Source organism: Microtus pennsylvanicus, chromosome 3 (assembly GCF_037038515.1).
Source record: "Microtus pennsylvanicus isolate mMicPen1 chromosome 3, mMicPen1.hap1, whole genome shotgun sequence".
Taxonomy (NCBI): domain Eukaryota; kingdom Metazoa; phylum Chordata; class Mammalia; order Rodentia; family Cricetidae; genus Microtus; species Microtus pennsylvanicus.
This window is the reverse complement of record NC_134581.1, coordinates 41312935-41337578: the sequence shown is the minus strand read 5'-3', so window position 1 is coordinate 41337578 and position 24644 is coordinate 41312935. Positions and strand designations below refer to the sequence as shown.

The window sequence follows — 24644 nt, the reverse complement described above, 5'->3', positions numbered from 1 at the left end:
GTGTGTATGTGGAGTGATTCCTAGGATCCCTGCAGGCTGATTGGTTTTTATTTTAGCTTTACTTACCATCACGGGCAGGTGGGATAGTGGGAGGAGGAGAAGGCGTGGGCGGTTCCGTAGGAGCCTCTGTTGGTTTTACAGCTAGAATTCCAAAGAATAGTTAGAAAAAATGCACGCGTGCACATTCCCTACCCCACAAGGAAAGGAGTTCTTTGGGCCCTAGAAAGCACAGGTTCAGCAATGTCTAAGGAGAGATAGATGACTTTCTGTCTGGTCTGCATCCTCAGTCAGCTCTCAGATCAATGACGCTGCGAAAAGGAGAAGTTCGGAAGGAGAACATGGGGCCTTCAGAGAAGCCACATGAGTAAAAGCCAGCAACGTGTTCACCTTCTCTCTGTCATCAAAGCCATCTCTCCCTTCCTCAACCCTTGCCTTAAAATACCACCAGCGAAGACCATTGCTACAAAGGTCCTGAGTTAGCCACATACTCTGCTTCTGGGAACCATCTTCCTCGTATTGCCGCCCCCGGGAGGAAGGGCTTGCTCAGGTACCAGTGTGCCTCTCATTCTACTGTCCCGGTCACTCAGAGCTTACTGGTCTGTTCTTTGATGGGGACTCCCGGCCCCTCCAGGTTCGGTGTCTGCACGAAAACGGTGACGCCATACTCGGCCTCTGGGGAGAGGCCAGTGAAGCAGTGACTGGTTTCCGATCCTCGCACTGTAATTTCTTGTCCTCTGGTTCCTAATTGTGACAGCAAGGGGGAACACAAGCGTTAATCACCTATCATCTGTCAGGCCACGTCACCATGGTTTATAAACAAAACCTGCAAGGCTGCAGGTTAAGGTGTTTCCACTACAGGCTCAGTTTGTTTTCTCTCACACATACCATCTGCAGGGCTCAGTTTTAGCCTGTAGGAAGTAGCTGCCCGATGAGGTGACCATTTGACACAGAACGTATCCCATCCAACCTGGTAAGTTTTCAGATCTGTCACGTTTAAGTACACTACAGAAGAAAAAGAAATAGATTCACTTTGTATTCTAAAGATAAAAGCATACTTTGCACCATAATACAGTGTTCAAATATCCACAATAGAAGAAAATTAAAAATAAATGCTTGAAATCTCACCATGTCTTGTTATGAGAGACTTACATCAAACATGCATGAAAACGGGGCCGAAACATTCTGCTTCTTCACCAGGGATTTCCTTAGCTTTTTACCTTGAGACAAGGCCTTGCTTTATGTGTGTGTGTGTGTGTGTGTGTGTGTGTGTGTGTGTGTGTGTGTGTGTGTATGTATATATGTGTGTATGCATATATGTGTGTATGCATGTGTGTGTATGTATATGTGTGTGTGTGTGCGTGCGTGCGTGCGTGCGTGTGTGTGTGTGTGTGTGTATGTGTGTATGGCTATTCTGGAATTCACTATTTAAACAAGACTGACTCAAACTCAGAGATCCACCTGCTCTGCCTCCCAAGTGCTGGGATTAAAGGAGTGCACCATACACCTCTCTTCCATCAGTGATTTTCAAGGAAAGAGATTATATAATCCCTAAAAATTATGAGTGTCACTTATGGGAAAGTAATAAAAAAATTGAAATACTAGCTGCTTAATCCTACAATATTTATTTTTTAAAAAAAGCCTTTGGAACAACAAAATCCGAGGACAAATCACTGATTTGGTATTTCATCAGATTATATCAATAATTGCAAGTGATACATTATCATCCAATATCAAAAAAAAACAGCAACACAGATCACTGTGGGTTAAATGATTTTGTACAACCTTAATATTATAAAAATCAAAGTATAATATTCTCCATCAAATTAGTATCACCTCTTCCTCATATATATATGCATATAATCTAAGTTGCTTAGAGATTCATCTGGATATTTTAACTAGACACAAAATGGTTTACCAGTGTGATACTACAGAAAACGTGTACATTAGAGAAAAGTAAATTGCAACAAGATGGCCTGGAAAGTTTTGCTACACCATTTCTTATAATCCCAAAGCGATGCCCAACTCACATGTGGTGCCTTGATCTGTGAGGGGAACGCTGAGTCCAGAGTCATACTGAGCATAAACACTGACGTCATAGGTAGTGCTGGGATTGAGGTTGTGTAATGTGTATGACGTCACTTCTCCAACAAAGGTTTCCATGGGCTCATTGGACCCTTTAACAGCAAGAACACAGAATTAGATAATCGCTCACCTCAGTTTTTGCTCAAAATTAAAGATATTAACTTAAAAATCAAATGGTAGGATGAACATATGGATTCCAGTCATCCTTTGGGCACGTTTTACCATCTACGTGCCTCAGTGTACAGTGACTAGGGATCTGCAAGTCCAGTCTGAAGTCTGCAGTTTTATCCTCAAAGCATAGCACAGTATAGAGAATGAAGTCAGCATTTACCGACGACCCTTTAGGGAACCCATTCTCTCCTTTCTTCTGAAAGCCTTGTTTTGCCAAAAAAGTGCTTTCCACACACTACGGACTCAATTAGCATTTGTGTTTGCCATAGTGGTGATCTGAGGACATTTCTCTCAGACCACGTTCTACATTTACTCTCTACTGGAGGGCCTCCATTACCAACGCCACACGTCTCTGGCACATGTTCACATTTGCTTTCTCGCCTTTGTCTGCATTGTTCACCATCTTCCAGGGCACATGAAAGACGCCCTAGGACATTTACACAAGCAGACAGAATATACATAGATATCAAATTGTTTACTCAAAGTGATGATGATTTAGCTGAAAATCCCACCGGGGAGTTGAAAGCAAGCCTGAACAAACTAAAATGCATAAAACCTATGCCTGAAAAGGAATAAATTTTTAGTGTAATGAAGAAAACATAGACGTTGTGGGTATGGTGATTACTTCATGATCATAACGACATGGGTGGTGCCTGAAAATAAGCGTCTTTAATCTGCTCAACTTCATGTGCCAAATAAAATTTTTCCCTTTTAGACATAATATTTTTATTAATTCTTTGAGAATTTCACCCAATAGATTTTGGTCATACTCTCGTTTCCACTCTTCCCCCCAACTCCTCCCAGATCTACCTCTTCCACCCCACTCTCTCTGGTTTTCTATTCTTTCAGTTTAGTAGCCCACTGAGTCCAATTTTGTATATTAAACTGACAATATGCTCTGCAGTGTGAGGCCATCCACTGGAGACTGGTCACAGAGCAAGATTTTCAATTGTAAAAGTTGCCTCATGCACACCCAGCGTAATGGCGATAACTTAGACTGTTTCCAGAAATAGTACCTCCAGTGCAAAAGGTCTTGTTTTTACAAAAGAACCCAGCAGTGGGAAATGCAGTCAGGTACAATCATATGCAAATAACTTTCCAACATCCTCCTGTGATGATAAATGGGCCTCCTTACCAACTGGCTTGTACACAATTTTATATCCAAGAACCGGCGAGGGTGAAGGGTCCCAGGACACTCTGAACCTGGTGTACCATTCATCCGAGATGTGTATGTTCTGCGGAGGGAGCAATCCCACTGCAAACAAACATTGGCAAACGTCACTGCCTTGTTAGGATGCTTCTGTGAGAACAGTTTAATTTCCAATAGCCTATCATTTCTTTACCCAGAAAACAATTACAAAGCCACTGTCAGTTTCCAAAGAAAGCTTAGTGTTCAAATGGACTCAAAGACCTCAGTAACAAGGCCAGACATGGTGTGGAAGAAGGCTCAAAATTGTAGGCAATTGGAGAGATCTCAGAATCTTCTTTACAATGAGTGTACTGCACAGTAATAGAACTAGAAGGTACATTAGAGACTAAATGGCAGGTACCTCCTTACATAAATGGGATATGATTTTCATGAAAGACCAGCAAGAATGAGTAAAACAACATTCTTTCCCACCCCTCCCTGTCCTCCGCATAGCCTAGAGTCTCAGTCTCAGAGACTCTAAGCCCTAAACCTACAATCTTTCCCAAAATGTGTAACTTGGAAATCAGTGCTGTTAACGTGGTATTCTACAGATCCATTGAATTATTTATTACCCGTAACATTAAAGAAATTACAACATGAAAACTGTATTTCCATGGGGAAAACTAGACATGCCTTTGGCCCTTTCTAGAGAAGTCAACGTTTATTTAACATTTTGGTAAGCACAAAATTCTGAAATACTCCATTTTCCCCAGAAAGTTAACAAAATAGATTTTAAATATGAGAAAGTGAGAAAGTGGGTTGCTCAGCTAAAAAGATCTAGTCACTAGAGCATCAGTAAATAGCACAGATTTCCAGGCTGTAGGCACAGAGTTGAATCAACTCCAGGAGGCTTTTCTGTTAGAAGTGTCTTCGGTGCTGCTTTTCACAAGTTCTCTGATGTTCTCAAGAACACTTAAACCCAAACAGACTTTGAACAAGTGAGTGGATAAAGAAATATAAACCATGCTAGCTAAGTAGATTTTCTGAATGAAGCAAGAAAACACGATGTCAGTGTTTATGGAAGTGGAGTCCAGCCTGCCTTGTGGGAACAGTGGTTCTCAGCCTTGGCTGCTGCACATCAGAAGAACCACAGGCCACATCTCAGGCCAAGTGCATTGGCTCCTCTGGAAAAGGCTCCCAGGTAAGCACTTTTTGAAAAGATTTTCAGGTAAAAATAATAAAGACAATTTAGAGAATCTTTAAGCCACATGAAATTGCCACCAATATAGATCAAGGAGTGGGCCAGAACACTGGTTATTCTCCGTAGATTATCTGAAGTGGTAATTTTTAGATACATTTTAGGCAGCTGATTTATAATCATTCTGCTCCTTTATTTGTGTATCGAGACTCAATCATAACAGAGGTTGTCTGGCTGATACTATATTGAGTTACAACTACAGCTTCACCTGACTTCATGCATTACTCAGGGTATAGTATAAAGAAAAATAAAATGATCTCAAGCAAAGGAAAATAAACAGATCCTTACCACCCTTTTCCTCCTCTTATTATACCTTTAAAAGATTAAGAAATTGTGCCCTTGTGCCATCATTTTAACAAAATTCAGTGTTTAACATAGACTGTGCTATGTGCTATATTAATGTAGCATATGAGATATGCTGGTGAAGACAGAAATTCACAGTTTTAAATGGTATAGTGACTGACATCAAAGGCATGAGCTTGTTAAAGAGCAAAAAAAAATTATAAGACAACACTGACCAGTCCTTCCATTTCCGATTAGATGGCCACCATCTCCATCCTCATAAATGGCAATGACAGTAATTTTATATGGAGTGTCAGGTTGCAGGGGCTGCAGTATTACATTGTTTCTTCTGCCTGGGACTGTGGTCTGTAAGAAAGCTCAATTATATATTTATTTCCAAGAAGAAGACACCTAGATCAAACAGCCGATGCTGTTTTTATATAGTCTCATAAGAAAAATGGATTCTTTATGCTTTCTTTTTGTTTCAAAATGTTCAGAGAAAGGCAAATTATCCAGCCTGCCTCTACACAGCTTGGGAGAATAGCTTAAGGCCTGACAGATCTGGGCTCAAATCCCAGACCAGCCACTAAGAGTCATGTGACTGAGCACCGCTGGAGGAGAGTAGGGACACTAAAGACAACAACGCACACAACATCCCGGAGGGCATCACTGAGCCTGCTGCATCTGACTTTGCTTCATCTTTCATCATAGCGCATCACATTTTTCAGGAAGAGGACAAGTGTCAGTTAATGCTATGGACCATGCGTCCACTCATCAGCAAAATGGGCAGTTTTCAACCCTCAAGAATATTAGTTTAGCTGGTACTAATTACGGTTAAGTTTGAAAAGGAGGAAGTGGAAAATGTATTAGACTTCCTCCTCAAAGATGAATGAACCAGTCATCTCTCGACCTTGCTTCTAGTCTTGTACAAACTCCGTGGCTAAGTCTCCCGGCCTGAAATCCCGTAACTATAAACAGTGAAGTACTAAAAGAAATTCTATTTTCAATGTTTTCAGAAAGCTTAGGAACAATTTTCCCCAGCAAGGAAGAAAAAACACTAAACATGAGTAGTAAAATCATTGACCTCATTTTGATTCTTAAAAACTCAATTGACAATTACTTATTTCTTATTAATAAAACAGGACTTCAATTAAAGATTGTCGCGTCTAAATCAAGAGATAAAATATTTCTTCACATGAAGTAAGTGCACGGAAGAAGAACAATTCTAAAAGGATGCACATGGGAAAAGGGCTGGAAACCACAAATCTAAATACTTTACAGTCACCATTTGAGGGAATCTAGGAGTTTATCACAAAAACGAATCCATTAAATGTCACTGTGCGTGTTTTTCCAGCTATAATGAAACTCCAAGAAACCTGAGGAGCAAAATATGGTGGCTCTGGGGTGGAGTGCTTGGCAACACACTCAAGGTCCTGGTTGATTCCCCAGTACCACACAAAGGAAAAGGGAAGAGCTGTAGCCTGTGTCTAGGAAGACAATACGGCAGTGCAAAGGGTGTGGAGAGACTAGGTTAAAGCCACTGGTACAGAGATTGTTCCTCATGCCCAGAGTCCTGAGTTCAAGTCTTAGTAGAGAATCAAGGTTAGAAGGGGTGGAGGAGAAAAGGAGAAAGTTAGCTTAGAAAAAAACTAACAAGAAATGGTGTACATTCCAAAGCAAAAAAAAAAAAAGCGCAGGAAAAAAAATATGAGTTTAAAGAAAATGGAGACCGAAGGTGAGATACTGAGGGGAGATCATGCAGGGGAATTGGACTTGAAGGGTAAGGTTCAAATAATCCTATGATCTGAACATTAATTTGGATGTTACAGATTAATATGTAGCATGTTACAGTAGATTTTTCAATGTAAGTAGGCAGTTAGACATATAAAATGAGATGGTTTTTCAGTTAGCCCTTATAATAGAAGTGATCCCCAAGTCATTACATGACTAAGGGAGGCTGAGCCAGGAAATTTTGTGTTGATATACTTACATATTCATCAATTGGATCACCAACGGTAGGAGAATAGATGATCCTGTATTGCTGAACTGGCCCATCAGCATGGTCCCAGGCTACGGAGAGGCTGTTGGTCGTCTCCCCAAAGACCCGTAGATTCCTTGGACCACTTCGTGGAACTAAATAAAATACGGTCGGGTTTGCTGCTTGCCTGACAGCATTTCTCAGGTCAGCTTACAGAAAGATCTTGCTAGAACGTCACCATTCATGATGCTCACTCCCCTATGATACGGTCCACATTCTTCTGTGGTTTTAATGTGACATTACACAGCATAACATGCTACATTTCAGAGCTACAGTTACGTGCTGAACTTCAACAAAACAGAGCTAGCTTTGCGCCTATATATGCAGACTGGGAAAGAAGGGTGTCCTTTTCGCCACTGTAACTACCTCCATTTAATGAAATAGAGAGGCTTAGACTTCACATTTCCAAAGTACCTGTTTGGCAAGAAAACCCAGGGCAATAAAAAAGGAAGGGGGTGAGGAAAGCCCTCTTTCATCTAGAGTCCAGATTTTTAATTTTTTAACGATGAAATTAAATTAATTTATCACAATAGACAGTTTTGCACACATAGCCTGAGCCCAAAATGTGAGTGTGGGAAATGCCAGGCAGAGGCACATGCAGAGGCTACCCTCCCCTTCAGAGAGTCCTCAGCATCCTTCACTCAGCACCCACCAGCCACTCCTCACTCAAAGACAAGAGATAAAGTGGAAAATGGGATTTTTGCCTCACGTGTTCGGCCCTGGCTGGGGCTGGGATTCCCCTCTCCGTCTGAGTAGAGAGCCACGATGTCCACAGAATAGGGTGTGTCAGGAATCAGCCTCTCCAGATGTACCGTGCGGGTATTCCCTGGCACCACAATCTGAAGGGGAGAGAACGCGCCAAACTCTGTCTGACAGCCACCCAAATGCTTGCCAGGTCTTCAGTTAGTCAGCATAATAGTATTTATTGTAAAAGGCCGAGCCCAGGCACGTTAGGAGCCAAGTGTGCTTCTCAGCAAGATCTGCCTCTAGCACATTATTAGATACAAGTTATTCTCAGAAATGTTCGGATTTGCTTCTTATCGTCCATTTGCATTTCTCATAAATACTTGTAAGTGGGATATCTAGGATGCACGTTTTCTCAGAGTAGAACCTGAGTGTCACGTACACAAGAGAGAAGGGATCCCATGCCAGTGCCAGAGAGGTTTAGTGGTAAGACAGAAATTTCAGATAAGGGCAATGTTGTATGAGTATGTCATATCATATACCGGGGGCATTAAAACCAACACTACTGCAGAATACACCCATTGCTTATCATTTTCTTATCTTTCCCATCATTTCTTGCTTTTGCAAAGACTTGTTAGTCCATAAATTTATTTCCCCCTCCGTGTTGTGCTGCTATTATTATTCACATAAGTAATTTATGGTTTGAATCTTATTGGCCTACTCACAAACAGAACTAGAATGGCATCAGGAAGATGATTGCAAGTCTATGACCATACCATTCCGGGCCATGCCTGATTTCATCTGGTCTCAAAAATTAAACAGTCTGGCTGGGTGCTGGTGGTGAACACTTTTAATCCCGGCACTCGGGAGGCAGAGGCAAGCAGACCTCTGAGAGTTCTAGACCAGCCTGGTCTACAAGATCTAGTTCCAGGACAGGCTCCAAAGCTACAGAGAAACCCTGTCTTGAAAAAAAAATTAAACAGTCTGGCCAGCACTTGAATAAAATGCTGAAGAGACACTGTAATTTGTAATAACCAATAAAGGCATACTTAACATATATTCATAGCTAAGGCATGTGAACTTTCCCAATGTATTTATTATTGAAACTTCTAGAAATGGGCTGCATCTCTTATTATTATCACTAACTCAACTAATTCATGTTTCCCCCTCCAAGTTATTTTCAATGCAAACTTATAATTAACATGTCTTAACTCATCAAACACAATCATTTAAATGGTGGGTTATCTTCTTAAAGGCTCCTAAATGTGCCTCAAACATGCAGCTATAATAATCAGGAAGTGTAATCTTCATGAAAGGCAGCAACACCAATAATTGGCTGATTGTTCCTAACCATCTGCTGTGGCGGAAGCCCCAGCAGAATCTACAAGGTTCTTTGCTGAGCTCTAAGATGACGAAATTACTTACGGAATCTGAGGGTCTTGTGCCAGCAACAGGGGAATATACAATGCGGTACTGCTGTACTGGTCCTGGAGCAGGGTCCCAGCGGACATCAAGGCTGTTGGGCGTAGGGTTATACACTTGGATATTTCTTGCCAGTCCTCTCACCACTGAGGAAAGGAAAGCCAATGCCTGTTTCTCATGTCTGTTGACACATGTCACGCTTTTCATCACTCTTCCACAAGTTACATTCTCTAATGGGATAAAATCCTACCCACTTTATACTGCTATCTACACACGAAAGCACATTAAAAACTCTCTAAAGACAAAATTAGCCTTTGCCAACGTGGAGCCCATGCCGTTTTCAATAAAAATAAGTGAGTATGAGCAACAGGATTGGGCTGGCCATGAAAGGACATGGTACTAGAAAGAGGAAACAGAAGTAGATGAGTTTCCAGTAAAGTAATGGGGCCAGAGAAGAGATTTTATACAGCCTGCCTTCTAACCAACAGAAAGGTGTGAAGCCCTTCAGATTCAGTTAGCTGCTTTCAGTCCTTCATCCTCTTGTTGGTTCCTGCCTTATTCAACACTAGCTATGGAACATCTTCCGTGATTTATTTTTTAAAAAGACAAACAAAGAGACAAGTCAGTTCTCAATTAACTTCCACCAATAAAATTTAGAGAATTGAATCTGCATACCAACCCCAAACTCTCACTTAACCAACAGCATCCTCTCTCTAGATCGCTAATGTTTCCCCAGAGGAAGCTATCCGTGCTTGTTCTCCTCTTCAACCGGCCGCAAGCGTGTTTGAAAAGTCAGAAAGATATTTATAAGTGTGCAAGAACAGACTCGGCAGTATCCAGAGAGCACAACAAAAGCATTTAAGCTAATTTGTCTACATTATTCATGAATGAAAGCACACATATGTTTAATACCAAAAGCTCCACAGCAGCAAATCAGGAAAAAAATGCACAACCAAGTAATAGAGCGAACAGGTTTCAACAACCTATGCTATAAAATCCAGTGACAAAACCAAGCTTCATTCAAACTGACAAGGTGCAAAGCACAACCCCATATGTTTTGGTCAGAGAAAGAGAATAACTGAGATCATACAAGGATGAATATAACATACATTTGTAGATTCTGAAATTGCAATTTCAAAGTAACGTTATTTAAAGGTTACTTTATCCAAGAGGTTAATAGTTGGTGTCTGAAATGTGAACTGTCATTTATATTTTTAATCTCATTCTAAATTCTTTATAATTTTCTTCCATGGCCAATGAGACCTTTACAGCGAACAGCAAGATCTACAATGAAAAGTTAACTCTCCTGCTTCTTACTCACACGTCCTTCCAGTGTCCGACGTGCGTCCTCCATCACCTTCTGTATAGACAGGAACCACTGTGACGGTGTATGGAGTATCTGGCTGCAGGTTCCTAAGAATGGCATAGTTGGTATTCCCAGGGATTGGTACCTAAAGATGTTAATAAAACACAGAGCATTGAATTTCAAAATGGTAAAGGAGCTAGTCCTAAAAATAAAATGCCAGCTGAAAATGCCACCTCAAGGCAATTGCTAGAGGTTATGAAGACTTCTCTTCATACAGTGTCTCTCTATATCTCCCACTCCAACCAGCACCCACCCCACGGTCTTCTTACTCCCCAGGCTCCAAAGCACCAAATATATGCCCTCTATCAAGTCCTTTGCATTAATGTAAATTCTTCACCTTTAAACAAGTTAAATCTTTCCATGTCCTTTAAAACCAATCACCTAAAGTTTAAACAGACTAACATTTTCCACTTAAGAGTGAGTTCAGGGACAACTTGCTCTATATAGCAAGGTCCATGACAGCCAGGGCTACACAGAGAATTGCTATCTCAAAAGATACTAATTACCTGTTCCTCTGGACCACCTGCTGTTGGGGCATAGAAGAGCTTGTACTGGCGAGGATTGCCCTCTGCATGGTCCCAGCGAACATTCAAAGTGCTGGTAGAAGGGTCATACACTCTCAAGTTCCTCACAGTATTCAGAGGTTCTGAAATACACAAGAAGTACGCTGTAGTGGTGCTCTAACTAGCAAATATATCTGAAACACAGGTCAAACAATATCTTTAGCCCACCTAGAACATAGCAGACACCCCACAGATATTTGTTAGAATAGTAATTAAAGATATAAAAGATACACACTTCTGTGGTATATGTGTCTCATCTATCTGCCAGGCATTTTGGTTCCCTGAATTTTTTTTTTAATCCTGGTATATAATAACATCTTTTGTTGATACAAATTAAGACATAATTACAAACAGGGATATTAAAAACAACAACTACTATCTTAAAAGATTCATCTATGGTTCAGGGAACATCCTAGAGGAGGGTGCAGAGAGACTGTAAGAGTCAGAGGACCAGGAAGGCTGCAGTGAAATAGCCTCTCCTAAAAATGGCTGCATAAACAAGATCAGATCAATAGCAATATCAATAGGCATGTTGACATGGGAGGGAAAAGTGTCATGGGGTCCCACCCCTAGACAAACAACTACAAGCAACAGTTGACTTCTGGGAGAAGGAAAATTAGCCTCTCCCGAGGATGAGGCCCCTAATTGGTTGTTCAATGCAGGGTTGCCAGCCTTGAAACCATATACATACAAACAACAAAATGGATTTAGCTGGCTGTATTTACATATATTTGTGCGCACGCACACATACGCATGTGTGCGCAACAAATATAATCAAAGAAAAATAGGCTATTGACGGGCATGATGGTACAGGCCTATAATCCCAGCACTTAAAAGGCAGAGGTAGATGGATCTCTATAAGTTCAAAGCCAGCCTGAACTACACAGTGAGTTCCAGGACAATCAAATTTATGTAGACAGAATCTGACTCAGAAGGAGGGAGGGAGGGAGGGAGGGAGGGAGGGAGGGAGGGAGGGAGGGAGGGAGGGAGGGAAGGAGGGAGGGAGGGAGGGAGGGCAGGCAGTCTTGATAGTAGGGAGGGGTCTTGGGCACAGTTTGAGGTAAGGTAGCCGGAAAGGCCTAGAAGGAAGAAAGGGAATAAGAAGTGATACCGTTCTATTTCAATTAAAAATGTTCTTAATTTTTTTTTAATTAAAGTTTTAAAACATCAGTAAGATATTCCATTTCCTCGGTGTTTGCAGAAGACGTGATTTCATTCCATGGTGATGATTAAGAAGCTGCAGGTTCTCACTTACTTGTCTTGCCCCTTCCAGTCATCCGGCCGCCTTCGCCATCAGGATATAGGGAGGACACGGTGATGGTGTAGGGAGTGTCAGGCTTCAGTTTCTGCAGGACCACACTGTTCTGCCGTCCTCCTACTGTGGTCTTGAGGAAAACACTTCTTGGTAAGCATCAGCCTTATGCTTTCCAACTCTCTGGTTTATTAAATATAGCTCTTTCTCTGGGGGAACTATTCGAGACCCTTGCCAAGTTCTGGAACCACGTCCCACAATGAAGGCTTAAAATATATATCATGGCATAATTTTAAATGTAGAGTATGTGTCTTGGGTCATGAAAAGAATTTCGAGCTTTAAGTTGGAGACCTCGAAAAGATATTTCAACTTGCTAGCAGCCCCAGCATTGCAAAATTTCATCCAAAACACGTTTCACAGAACTCTTCCCAAAAACAAGGCATTAATCATAAATGAGTTACAAAGGGTCTTTAAGATACCAAAGAACTGCACAATTTTAGAGGCTCCTCACCCTTTGGTATTTTTCCTGCTATTTTACAGATGTTTTTTATTTGCTTTAGAAACACATTAAAATGGTTCGGCAAAGGATCTGAAGTTCTTGGTGTTTCCCCCAAAAATTCTAACAGTGTTAGCTGTGTAAATGATGTGACCAGACCGCTCGCCAAGCCACACTCAGGCAGGGGTTCCCAGTGATCTCCATGATACAAGCCATGAGGTATGAAGCGTCTCAATTTCCTCCAATTATGGAGTCTGAAGTTTTTAATTCATTGCTCAAGGCTGTCTTGCTATCTTGTTGAAAGAAAATTTGTACGATTTGTTAACAGTCTACTGAATTCAGATGCTTATGCCACAGTAATTAAAACCACATGAAAATGGCACAGAAACGGCACGCTGCCCACAGTGAGCGCTCATGAAAATTGCTGGATGTATTAGCACTAACAGATGTTTCCAACTTAGCACCCATTCACTCCAACAGTCGGAGTTCCGGGGCAGGAGGAAAAACTCTGTGGATCACTGTAACCATCTTCAAAATGAAGAAAATGAGCTACAGAGGCACACTGCAAACTGTAATCAGAGGATGTGGGAGAAAGAGATCAGGACAGGCAGAAGCCATGTTTATAGAACTGTGACATGTAGCAGGTTGAAAGAACTTGTTTAGGAGAGCTAATCTTATCAGGAAGGAAATGAGTGTCTACTTATACATCTCCCTCCATCTTTCCAAAATAGGCCCAGAATTGGTGATTTGTTATTTGATTATTTTGATTACTTTATAGACTGGTATTCAAATGGGACTGGAGCATACGTGGTCCAGCTAAGTTCATTTGCCAGGTAAGAGCTGTGCCCTTTGCTATATATACTTATCCACTGCCAACTTCAACTCTACTAACTTTCTAAACTGGTAAAAGGTATGATCCATTTGCTTGAGCATAACACATTTACTGCTTAGAAATTCAAACCTTGTCTCTCTATGAGGTTATATAAGGAAATAACTCTTGCCCCCACCCCCCGCAAAGTTAGCAGAGTTCTAGAGCTGACCACAAAAAGACATTTAAAATAAGCCAGACAATAGAACCTATATAAAAATTGTAAGGTGTCTTCATGAAAGGCAAAGCTGGTGAAATCCAGACAAGCAGCTAAATTAAACAAGAGAAACAGACAAAGACTATTAAATAAGGTCTGGGATAGTAAAGATGACAGCTGAGCTCCCGGTGTTATCGCCTTTCGCATGGACCTCTGTTGTGGAATATTAAAGATGTGCTGCCTTCTTTTATGCTGTGGAACATTTGTTTCATGATGCAAAGATGTGTTACATTTGTTTAACTCTGGTGTGTTTTTGTCTGCCTAAAACACCTGATTGGTCAAATAAAGAGCTGAACGGCCAATAGCTTGGCAGGAGAGAAAAATAGGCAGGGCTGGTAGACAAAGAGAATAAATAGAAAAGAAGAAGAGAAAGAAGAGGAGAAAAGAAGAAGGGGGCAGTCGCGTTGCCAGACACGAAATACAAAGGGAGGAAAAGGTATATAGAAATGAGAAGGTAAAGCCCAGAGGCATACGGTATAGGAGATAACTTAAGGAAAACTGGCTAGGAAAAAGCCAGGCTAAGGCCAAGCATTTATAAGTAATAGTAAGTTTCTGTGTATTTATTTGGGAGCTGGGTGGTGGGCCCCCAAAGGGTAAAAATAACCAACTGCAGACCTCCATTTGATAAATATCTAAATTAGGTCAGTGGACTTCTAGATCTAGAAATAATTGCTCTCTTATAATCAGAAACATTGAAGATCTACATAGACTCAGAGACTTTCTGGAGATCGTCATGCTACTTGAGCACAGGACTAATGTGTACTTCCTATGAACAACAACTCTCAGGTCTCACCAGAGCATCCTGTGTGCCTCCATCGTGCACTCCAGAGGAGGGTCAGCTGGGTTCAAATGGTTCTACCCAGCACAGGAAATCCCACATTCCCTAACAAGGTTAATATTGTAAATACTCAGGGGAAATAGCTGAAGAGCGGCAGGCAGAATATTTCCAATGTAAATTTTTACAGAATGAATTACCGTTTGTTCATTGCCTTCTCCTGTGGAAGGCTGATGAGTGATCCTGTATTTCTGAACACGGCCACTAGCAGGATCCCACTTAACAGTCAAACTGTTAGATGTGGCGTTGTACACCTGAAGGTTCCGGGGACCACTTTTTGGAGCTGAAATAAGATTGTTGAAAACATATTAAACACATATAATAATCCCTTCTTTTGTGAAACCAAAAATAAATAAAAAAAAACAACTTGTAGTTTCCAAAGAAATCAAGAGAATTATGTAGTACTGGGTTTAGAATTAAATTTAAACCAATAATATGGTCACTGAATTTTAAACAGCTATTTGATATGGACTGAATGTGTTAGTCTCCTCCAAACTTTTCCCTCTTGCATAGAAAAACCCTAACACTCAATATGGAAGAATTTGCAAATGGAGCATTTGAAGATGATGTCATGAAAGTGGATTACTCAAGACGGATTCGTCTTTATAAAAAAAAAAAAAAGGCATGAGAGAGAGAGAGAGCTCATTTTCTCTCTTCCATGTAACAGCACAATGAGAAGATGAATACAGACCCTACTCCCAAGAAGTGGCTGCCATCTTGTCTTGCTCTTGGACTTCCTATTCTCCAGACTATTTTGAGTAGGGCTAGAGATTGAAGATCAGGTCCTACAGATGCTAGACAAGTATTCTAGTACTGACATTTTGTTATTCTGTTGGTTTTCATTTGTTTGGAGCAGAGCACATGCCCACCACATCTTATGTGTGGTAGGCATAGGACAATGTGGAGAAGTCAATTCTCTCCTTTGACTCAGTCAATACTGAAGCTTGAACTAAGACTGCCAGGCTTGATGGCAAGCACCTTAACCTACAGTCATTTTGCCCAAACTTGATTCTTTTTTATTGTGAGTCAGGGTCTCACTAAATTGGCCAGATTGGCACCGAAGTCATGATCCTCCTTCTCAGCCACCCAAGCAACTGGGATTACAGGCCTGCAGCACAAATCTGGCTTCTGTTCTCTAGAGTTATAGGTATATGAATATTTGCTGCTTATGCCATCCAGTCCAGCATTTTGTTATGGAAGCCCAAGCCGACTCACACATCCTTCCACAAGCAACAGAAAGTGTCTCCAGAAAGGTTGGTTTCGAGGAAAGCAACACCTTACAATTAAAATGCAGAAGGTTTGTTCACAATGCATTTTATGGCCCTGTTTGTTAATTTACACCTTGTTCATTCAGACAACCTGATAGGTCAGTGTCTTACCTTGTGTTGTTAAAGGTATCAAACGCACTAAAAGAAAACAGAATTTGGAGAAACGTTAGTAATACAGCTGCAGCTTTGTTTCTTCACATTTAACTTCAAACTATCAAGGTCCTATCTGGAAGTTAAACACCTACGTGTGCGCTCGGTGCCACTCAGGTCCTCGCTTTCAGACTCATCGGGGTAGATGGCAGTAATGGAAACTTCATACAGAGAGTTGGGGTTCAGATTTTCAAACACCAAGGTATTTTCATCTCCATTTAAGATGGTCTTAGGCAAAGAGGAAAGATCATATGCACACTAAATAAATAATCCGTTCATATCAGGCACACCCAATGACACTGAGCTGACATCTTTAGGTATGTTCCTCTGTACTGTTCTAAGACACGAGCCCAAACCTACTAGCCAGAAATGATGCTTATTTGTAACAGAATGCAGTGCTTTGGGTGAGAAATGTCCCCCATAGGCTCGGATATTTGAATACTCGGTCCTCAATAATCCCTCAGCTTCCCGTTCTAGCTGCCATGTCTGCCAGCAGCCATGTCTCCTCACCATAAAAGATTTTTAACCCTCTGGGAGGTTAAGCCCAGTCAACTCCTCCTTCCGTAAGTTACCTTGGCTGTGGCGTTTTATCATAACAGCAAAAGTAACTGATACATAGAAGTAAAAAATATTTTGGCCATGCTTCCCTAGAAGCAAATGGAAAAAGAGTGAGACAAAAGGGAGAGACGGCGAGCTAAGGTTACCTCCATCTTATCTGGACTGTCAACAGGTGACCAGGTTATTCTGTACAGAGACACATCTGAAGCTCCGTGGTCCCAAGTACCCCTGAAACTCTCTGGTGTCACTTCAGTAAACTGGAGGTTCGTTGGTGCTGGAACAGGCCCTATCATAGAAAAAGCAAGAGTCCATGTCTCAATGGGAATACAAACTCAACTTAATACAATTAAAATGATTTATTTTAAGCGATATGGTAAAAACTGACAAAACACATAGCATTATAATGAAATTATTTTACCAGCTTAGCTCATTTGAAAAACATAGGATGAGTAATGTAGGTTACTAAAATATGTAAAATATGCAAGTTTACTATAATGATGACCTTTTTAAAGTACTGTTTCATAATACTCTTCTATTACAGTGGTTCCCAAAAGTTTTTGTGTCTTCAGTACTTTGAGGATCTGTTGTAGCAACCATATACAAAGCACAAACTGTGACTTGCAATTGGACACGGAATTGAACAGCTCATGGACCTCACCCAGTCCGTTAGAGTTCCAAAGGTTGAGATTAAGAGATATCTCATCTTAGAAATAGTACTGCAGATACCACCTCCACACTATGACTCAAAACAACTCAACTGTTAAAGTGGCCCTTTAGAGCTACCTAAATTTAAAATCTTAGCTTTGGATAACACACATTGAAAGTATAAATGTCATTACTGAATTATCTGTTTCCTGACTTTCCTCTCTTATCTGTTGTTTACACAGAGGGGTCAGTTCGGCTCTGTCATTGTCATCTCTGCCTACGATTTTACCACATAAGAACTGACAACAGGACAACAAAGTGACTACAGAATGTCACATCATTACAAAATGCAAAGTTTAAAAAGAGAGAACAAGGTGCATGCCTGAATTCCGGAATGTCTATCAAATATAGACAAACCGGCATCAACTAAGCAGCTGAGCTTGGGTTCGGGATCATTGCCAGCCCTCTTACTGTATCAGAGGCAAAGATTCTGAACCCTGGCCTCTGCAAAAGTTCCAGACCTTAGTGCTGGCCCACCAGTAGATTACCAATGAAGCACGGAAAGCTATTTAGAGTCTCTAGACTTGTGCTTCCTGCTGGAGATACTAGGCAGATGTAGCTAATGAGAAATTAATGTGGCTAGTCCTAACTAAGAGGTGTTGTGAAGGCAAAATATAAGAACTTCCCTAAAAATAGTGAAATACTTTATTATAGTTATACTGAAGAATTGAAATCATTTTGTGGTTTATCATTTTGTGGTTTGAATAAAATCATTTATTAATGTTATGTGTCACCTTATCTTCTTTAAAGCAGATGCTGGAGATTTCTAAATTACACATGAAGCTCTTATTACTTGTTTAGAATACTACTGGCTCTCAGCTTTCATTTTAATCAATATTGTGATTAAGTTATTATAAGTGGAACACTTGATTAGAACATCATATGCTTAGCACTAGGTTAAGTAATTAAATTACAGGAGCTAGAGATACAAAATAAAATTCTCTGTCTCGTTGGGGAAAAAAACGGGAAACCCAGTAACTATGAAAGGAACAACAGAACTGAGCAAGGGGCATCTAGATCGTGATGGGGAAACTCACAGAGACAGCTGACCTGAACTAGTGGGAGCTCATGGGCTCAGAACTGACAGCTGGGGAACCTGCATGGGGCAGAACTAGGCCCTCTGAATGTGGGTGACAGTTGTGTGGATTGGTCTGTTTGTGGGGCCCCTGGCAGTGGGACCAGGATTTATCCTGGTGCATGAACTGGCTTTTGGGGACCCATTCACTAAGTTGGGATACCTTGCTCAGCCTTGGTCCTGCCTTAGCTTGATATGTCAGGCTTTGTTTTCTTCCCATGGGAGGCCTTACCCTCTCAGAAGATGGGATGGGGAGGGGAGGGAAGGGGAACTGTGGCTGATATTGCAAAATGAACAAAAATTTTAAAATAAAAAAATGGAACAGGAGGCATGATAACTAAGTTAAACACTACAGAAATACCAAAAGAGAGAAAAGCTGACATCCACAGAAGTTAGAGCAGAATGGAGTAAGGAAGATGGGGTGGGGGAGGCTCTTGCCGGTTATCCTGTGTTTCTATACCATGCTGCCACTAAGGCCTCCTCTCCTCTTCTGGGATCTGACCACTCATTCTGAATCCCACTCACTTGATCTTGCCATGACCTTGAAACTCTCCATTAATCTTTGATCTTGACAACTAAATTGTGAACTGCTGAAGGGGAAGAGGCTGATATTTACTGTTTGATAGTGTTTTACTTCAGAAGAAAATCAGAGAAAGTTATCTACAAACCCTAGAATCAAAGGCTGGACAAAGAGCACTAGAAACGGAATTAGTAAGCAAATTTGCAAGCACGTTAAATATTCCCTATGTTTCCATAAAACAGGGCACAACTCACGGGTTGTCTCATAAGCCGTCGCCGGGGGAGATTCGCCCTCATCATACACGGCAGAAACGCTCACTGTGTAAGGGGTTTGAGAGGAGAGGTCTTTGAGGGTGGTGCTGGCCCTTGATCTATCCACCTCCACCTGTAACAGGAAGAAAACAGTGGGACCGCTCCTTCAAGGATTTGCTGTGGCCTCTCTGATGTTCACTAGAGCTCTCAGCACAAGAACAGAAGAGTCGTGACTCCAAAAAAAGGAGAATTTTCAATTTGCTTAAGAATCCAAAACATGGGCACAACTTAAATGCTTCCAGAAATCATATGGACTGGAGTCATAATGGTCTGATTTTCAAGCAAGCACTGAATGCCTGTGGCTTCAAGTAACCAAGCCATTTTTATCTGCGTCTTTTAATATCATTGTTTATTACTTTCAGCAATGCTCTCTTATACATATCTCATTTGTTGGGTGCAAAGAACTTTGTGAGGCCCACTGTCCATTAAATTCATTTGAAATGAAAATCCAAAATAAAATAAATGTGTACAGACATATAAATTAAAATTTGTGCACTACATAAATGACAAAGATATACAAAGGCATAAAGGTTTGGTTTCAAAAATACCTCTAGAATTCTGGCATTAAAAGCCCTCAAGCAGACCCAATTTTTAAACCCGTATTCCTAGGAAGCCACCCCTTTTTGCTCCCACATGGCAGTATAAAAAGTTATGCACCCCAACATCACCTCAAAAATATCATCCCAAAAGGCACCTCACTCTCACAGCCTTTCTCACTGAACTGCCCACCTGTACCATCTTACTATCTTTTTTACACTCCCTTCCCTCAACTGCATCTTCTCACCACCTCGGATTTTTAGAACATTGTGCATTTTTAGTCTTCCATAGACTAGAGAACACCATATAAGGAAACTAGACAGGAAGGAAATGCCGCGTGGATTCTATAACTCTTTATCTACTGAGGGATGATGTTTTTGAGATGAACACCACACAGCAGAACACTTCCAAACTAAATCTAACACAGTCCAATATCTTACTGATTTTTCAAAAAAATATCTTAACCTCACAAATGTTCCGCCTTTCATTAACAAAGTGGCAAGTGTTCAAAACACACTATCATCTGTCTACCCTTGATAAAGTTATGTTGTTAAGCCTTGCAGGAAAACAACTATTTCCATATATCGTCTTATCTCCAACCTACCTCCTTGAACTCCTCTTCTGGAGTTTTGTATCTAACAATGTATTTACGAACTTTCCCAAGCACAGGTTCCCAGATGACATTCATGGTGCTATGAGTCACATCTCTGAGTTTCACATCTTGAGGTCTGGGTAAGGGTACTGAAGAAGCACAAGACATTAGAAACCAGATGTAGAGCCTCCACCACAGTCTTCAGCATCTGAAGCCTTCAGGAAGTTGCTTGGAGAAAACTTAAAGGTGCGTAGCTACTGGTTTGTTGGTATTTTGTTTTGTCTTATTTTGGTTTTGGGTTTGTTTTGTTTTGTTTAGAGACAGGGTATCTTTGTGTAATCCTGACTGCCCCGGAACTCACTCTTTCAACTAGGCTGGCCTCAAACTCGGGGATCCAACTGCCTCTGCCTCTCTGTTTCTGGGATTAAAGGCATGCACCACCATGCCAAGCTTGATTTTTAATGAAATAATAGAAATACCATTTTTTTTACCAGACAGAGTTGCTTTATTCTCTAGAAGGTCTTTTAGAAATAGGATATATTCTTTCATTGCCCTGCTGACTTCTTGTTTACATTAACTGCTTGCTGCTCAGCCATAATGAATCATAAATTCACCATAAATGATGTGCCTTCAGATATTTAAATAAGATAATACTAAAAAATTAATCAATCAAGGCGTGCTCCCTTAAGGATGTTACAGATCCTCTCTTGATTACTTTTCATAACTGGGCAGTAAGACCCTATTCCTGAAATCACCAAATACCTGAGTCGTAGAACATGGAATAAGTCCAGCTGATCATAACCTATGAACTGAATCCCTATTGATTAACTTTCATAGTGGTAGAAAGGGTTCTATACACTACCATAACCATCATCCTTACACAGCTGTGAATGCTGAGGGCTACAGTAATGACCGGGCTGGCAAGATATGCTCACTGATCCACTAGTGGCATGAAAGCCATGGGAATAACCAACTACTTTCTGATTTGATTTGTCTTGCTCCAAAAGATGAAATACACACTCATCACCACCATTATCAAAGCCAACAACCTGTGATTGGGCAGGTCATAAGCCATAGATGAGAACGTACTACTATCACTCTTATAAATAAATAAAATATTAAATCAACGCCCTATGACTTATCACTGTATCCATAAATTAATGCCATCACCAGGGAAACAGATGGTGACTAAAAACAGAAATCCACAACTGGTCAAGGTGTAAAGAATAAGATATTGGGAAGGTTTAGCCCTAAACAATACATCTACATTACAACCTCTCCTCAGAAATCATTTGAGAAAGGTGAACAGAAAGCTTTTAAAAGCTAGATGTGGTAGATGACTACAAGGTAACAGTATTCTCCAAACTCAACAGAAAAAAATGTACATATGAATTCACAGAAATTGTGACAGCATGCACAAGACCTGTGCAAACTTGAGCCAGACTTAATCCAAAAAGGAGATTGGAGGTGGGCATTAAGTCCCACCCCTGCTGAGATGCCATTGGCAATTGATACCTTCTGGGAGAATGAGTGTGTCAATTTTCTTTAAGTGAGTGGACCTGTGCTTCGTTGGCTACCTATATGCCAAGGGTATATGAGCAGCACAAACTGGACACAATAGGTTTTAAAAGGAAAACAGAACACAAAGTTAGGTAGTTAGGGAAGGAAGGTGAATCTAGGAGACACTGGGGGAATATGATCAAGATACACTGCATGAAATCTCCAAGAATTAATAAAAGAATATTATAGGGGTTACTATATAAAACAGTTATGAGAAATAAAAATAAAAATGGACCAATGTTAGGTAACCACTAAGCTTGTAAGAATATTTGCCTAAATTGTTGGAAGAAAATATAAATAACAAAATTTTGCCAAATCAAACAAATGATTACCTTTAAAAAGAAGATAATGAACAAAAGAAAAACATCGTTAGTTTTTTGCACAGGGTCTTTTTATACAGCCTTGGCTAGCTGAAGCTCATGATGTAAACCAGGCTAGTCTTTGAATGCACAGGATCTGCCTGATTCTGCTTCCTGAGTGGTGGAATTAAAGCTGCACACTACCACCCTTGGTTTTTTATTTTTTATTTTTATTTTTCTCTTGTTTTACGTATCTACCTCCTTCTAGCTGCCCACTGGACCATTTCTCTTTGTCTTTTGTTTCAGCTTTGTGGGTCTCTCATCTTGAATCCCTATTTCTGCCACCATCTTCTGTCCCCTCTATATTTCCATTGCTTTTGGTTTTCTGCATTGGCGTCTTTCTCCCATCTCCTTCCTGGACTGCTGTAGTCTAGAACCATTCCCAAATCGCTGGTACTATTTATCTGCCATCTCACTGCGAGTCTTGGGTTTTCCAACATGTGTTTCCAATCTAAACTAAATCCCACCCTCTCTTGTATCACTACCCACATCCACAAAACCGCCAGCCCTGGTTAGTATCTAGCACATAAAAATGATAAATCTTCATACACCGTCAACAAATTTATCCTGTCAGGCTCTTTCTTTTCTCTGCCACATGATGCTTATGTTTCCTCAATATCTTTTTTTCTATCAAGTTCCTTCTTCAGTTTCCTTAGAAGGTAGGCTAAGGAGCACTACATTTAAGACAAATATATCTCAGAAATTTTTACTTCTCCAAGCAAAATCAAAGTACACTTCTCATAAAGGGAACTCACTAAACCCTCAAGGGAACAACCCTCATCAGCCCAAGACACCGACCAGCACACAGAATCACTGCAGATCAAGAAAAGGCCTCCTACACACTGCTTTCTATCACTCAGTGGCATGTCCCCAACTCCAAGCATAGTGCGTGTTCAATTGTAGGACGGAGTGGACTGACTAATTGACATACTTGAAATGAGCATTCATAGGTGCCAGTTTCCACTTCAACAGGAACTCAAAATGCCTGAACTTAACTTAAATACCCTTCTCCAAACTGTAGCCACAGAATAGTCCTGGTCACATGTGTCTTACATGCTGTACTTCAGAGATTAAACCATTCAGTGTTATATCATGTCTCTACCTTGATTAACACATTGCTTAGAGCAACTCTAACACTCTACTGCTGATAGGCTATGCCTCAAAATAAGGTTCATTAAACATAAAAAAGGATAGCCGGGAGGTAATGGTGCCTGCCTTTAATTCCAGCACTTAGGAGGCCGAGGCAGGAGAATCTCTGTGGGTTCAAGGCCAGTCTCGCCTGCAGGAGCCTGTTTCAGGACAGACACCAAAGCTACACAGAGAAACTGTCTTGAAAAACAAAACAAAACAAAAAGATAGGCTGATTGATTGATTGATCAGTGCTGACATGGCCAGATATGACAGAATACAGTCTCAGAAAAGGTTCTACTTGGAGGAATAAAGGAGAGTGGAAAGGGACAGAGTAGTGAAGGACAAATATAAGGAAAGTGCGTGGTATAAATATATGGAATAATGAAATTACACCTACTACTTCATATATTAACAAAAATAATAACTACAATTATGCATTAATTATCAAACTATCACTAACATCGTGTGGAAATATTCCAACAAATGTTAACTTTAACAGCAATAAGAAAAAGAAAAAAGCCAGTAACATCTTACATGTGACTTCCCGAGCTTTGGCAGGTTCACTAGTGAGGTCATGCAGGACAGCTTGGACCGTGACCTCATATTCAGTGTTAGGAAGGAGGCCAGTCAGCTGCACGTCGTTCACTGTTGGACCCACACGCATCTGCACAAGGGCATGCCGGGGGAAAATAAAACATGTGAGTCAGGGCTTCCAATTTCTGGGAGATGCAGCAGAGGCCTGTTAGTAACCACTAGGTTAGAACACAGCTTTTACATTCAAAAGAACTGGATTATTTTTTCTTTCATACCAATGTATTTTTTTTAATGGGTTACAGGTCACAAACCTCATTTCTATTTTGGTTGGGGTATAGAGTCATAAATTGATTCATAAGTATTGGCAGTATAATAGAACTGTCAACCTATAAAGTCTGAGAAGAGCAGAGTGATTAAGAAACAGGTATCTCTCACCTCTTTGGGTTTTGCTGCTTCAGGGGTTCTAACTGGTTGGTGTGACACAGTATAGCCAGTAGCTCCTCCCACAGGCTGCCATTGCACATGCATGGTGGTGGGGCCAATGTCATAAATATTCAGGCTAACTACAGGAACTGGCACTATGAAAACACAAAAGTGGACATCAGTGGAATCCCTTCAAATAAATGTTTCCTATTTTGTTGATAACATATATGTTAACAGAAAGTGTGTTGCTTGAGAAAT

The 24644-nt window shown here is 40.7% G+C and overlaps 1 protein-coding gene across 4 annotated transcripts in view; it reads right to left on the bottom strand.

Annotated features, from left to right (window-relative positions):
* The window catches only part of Col12a1 (collagen type XII alpha 1 chain), a 108065-nt gene that overhangs the window by 38185 nt on the left and 45236 nt on the right, over positions 1 to 24644 (bottom strand). For all 4 annotated transcript variants that reach the window (XM_075965135.1, XM_075965134.1, XM_075965137.1 and 1 more), the window contains 20 exons: positions 24399 to 24541; positions 23964 to 24093; positions 20392 to 20528; positions 19194 to 19323; positions 16786 to 16925; positions 16177 to 16309; positions 16043 to 16069; positions 14804 to 14946; positions 12251 to 12380; positions 10939 to 11078; positions 10388 to 10517; positions 9070 to 9212; positions 7670 to 7799; positions 6913 to 7055; positions 5159 to 5288; positions 3389 to 3508; positions 2028 to 2174; positions 886 to 1002; positions 595 to 741; positions 67 to 141 (listed from right to left, as the gene is read on the bottom strand). In XM_075965135.1, the coding sequence (XP_075821250.1) occupies positions 67 to 141; positions 595 to 741; positions 886 to 1002; positions 2028 to 2174; positions 3389 to 3508; positions 5159 to 5288; positions 6913 to 7055; positions 7670 to 7799; positions 9070 to 9212; positions 10388 to 10517; positions 10939 to 11078; positions 12251 to 12380; positions 14804 to 14946; positions 16043 to 16069; positions 16177 to 16309; positions 16786 to 16925; positions 19194 to 19323; positions 20392 to 20528; positions 23964 to 24093; positions 24399 to 24541 (2535 nt within the window). The remainder of the gene's footprint in view (positions 1 to 66; positions 142 to 594; positions 742 to 885; positions 1003 to 2027; positions 2175 to 3388; positions 3509 to 5158; positions 5289 to 6912; positions 7056 to 7669; positions 7800 to 9069; positions 9213 to 10387; positions 10518 to 10938; positions 11079 to 12250; positions 12381 to 14803; positions 14947 to 16042; positions 16070 to 16176; positions 16310 to 16785; positions 16926 to 19193; positions 19324 to 20391; positions 20529 to 23963; positions 24094 to 24398; positions 24542 to 24644) is intronic.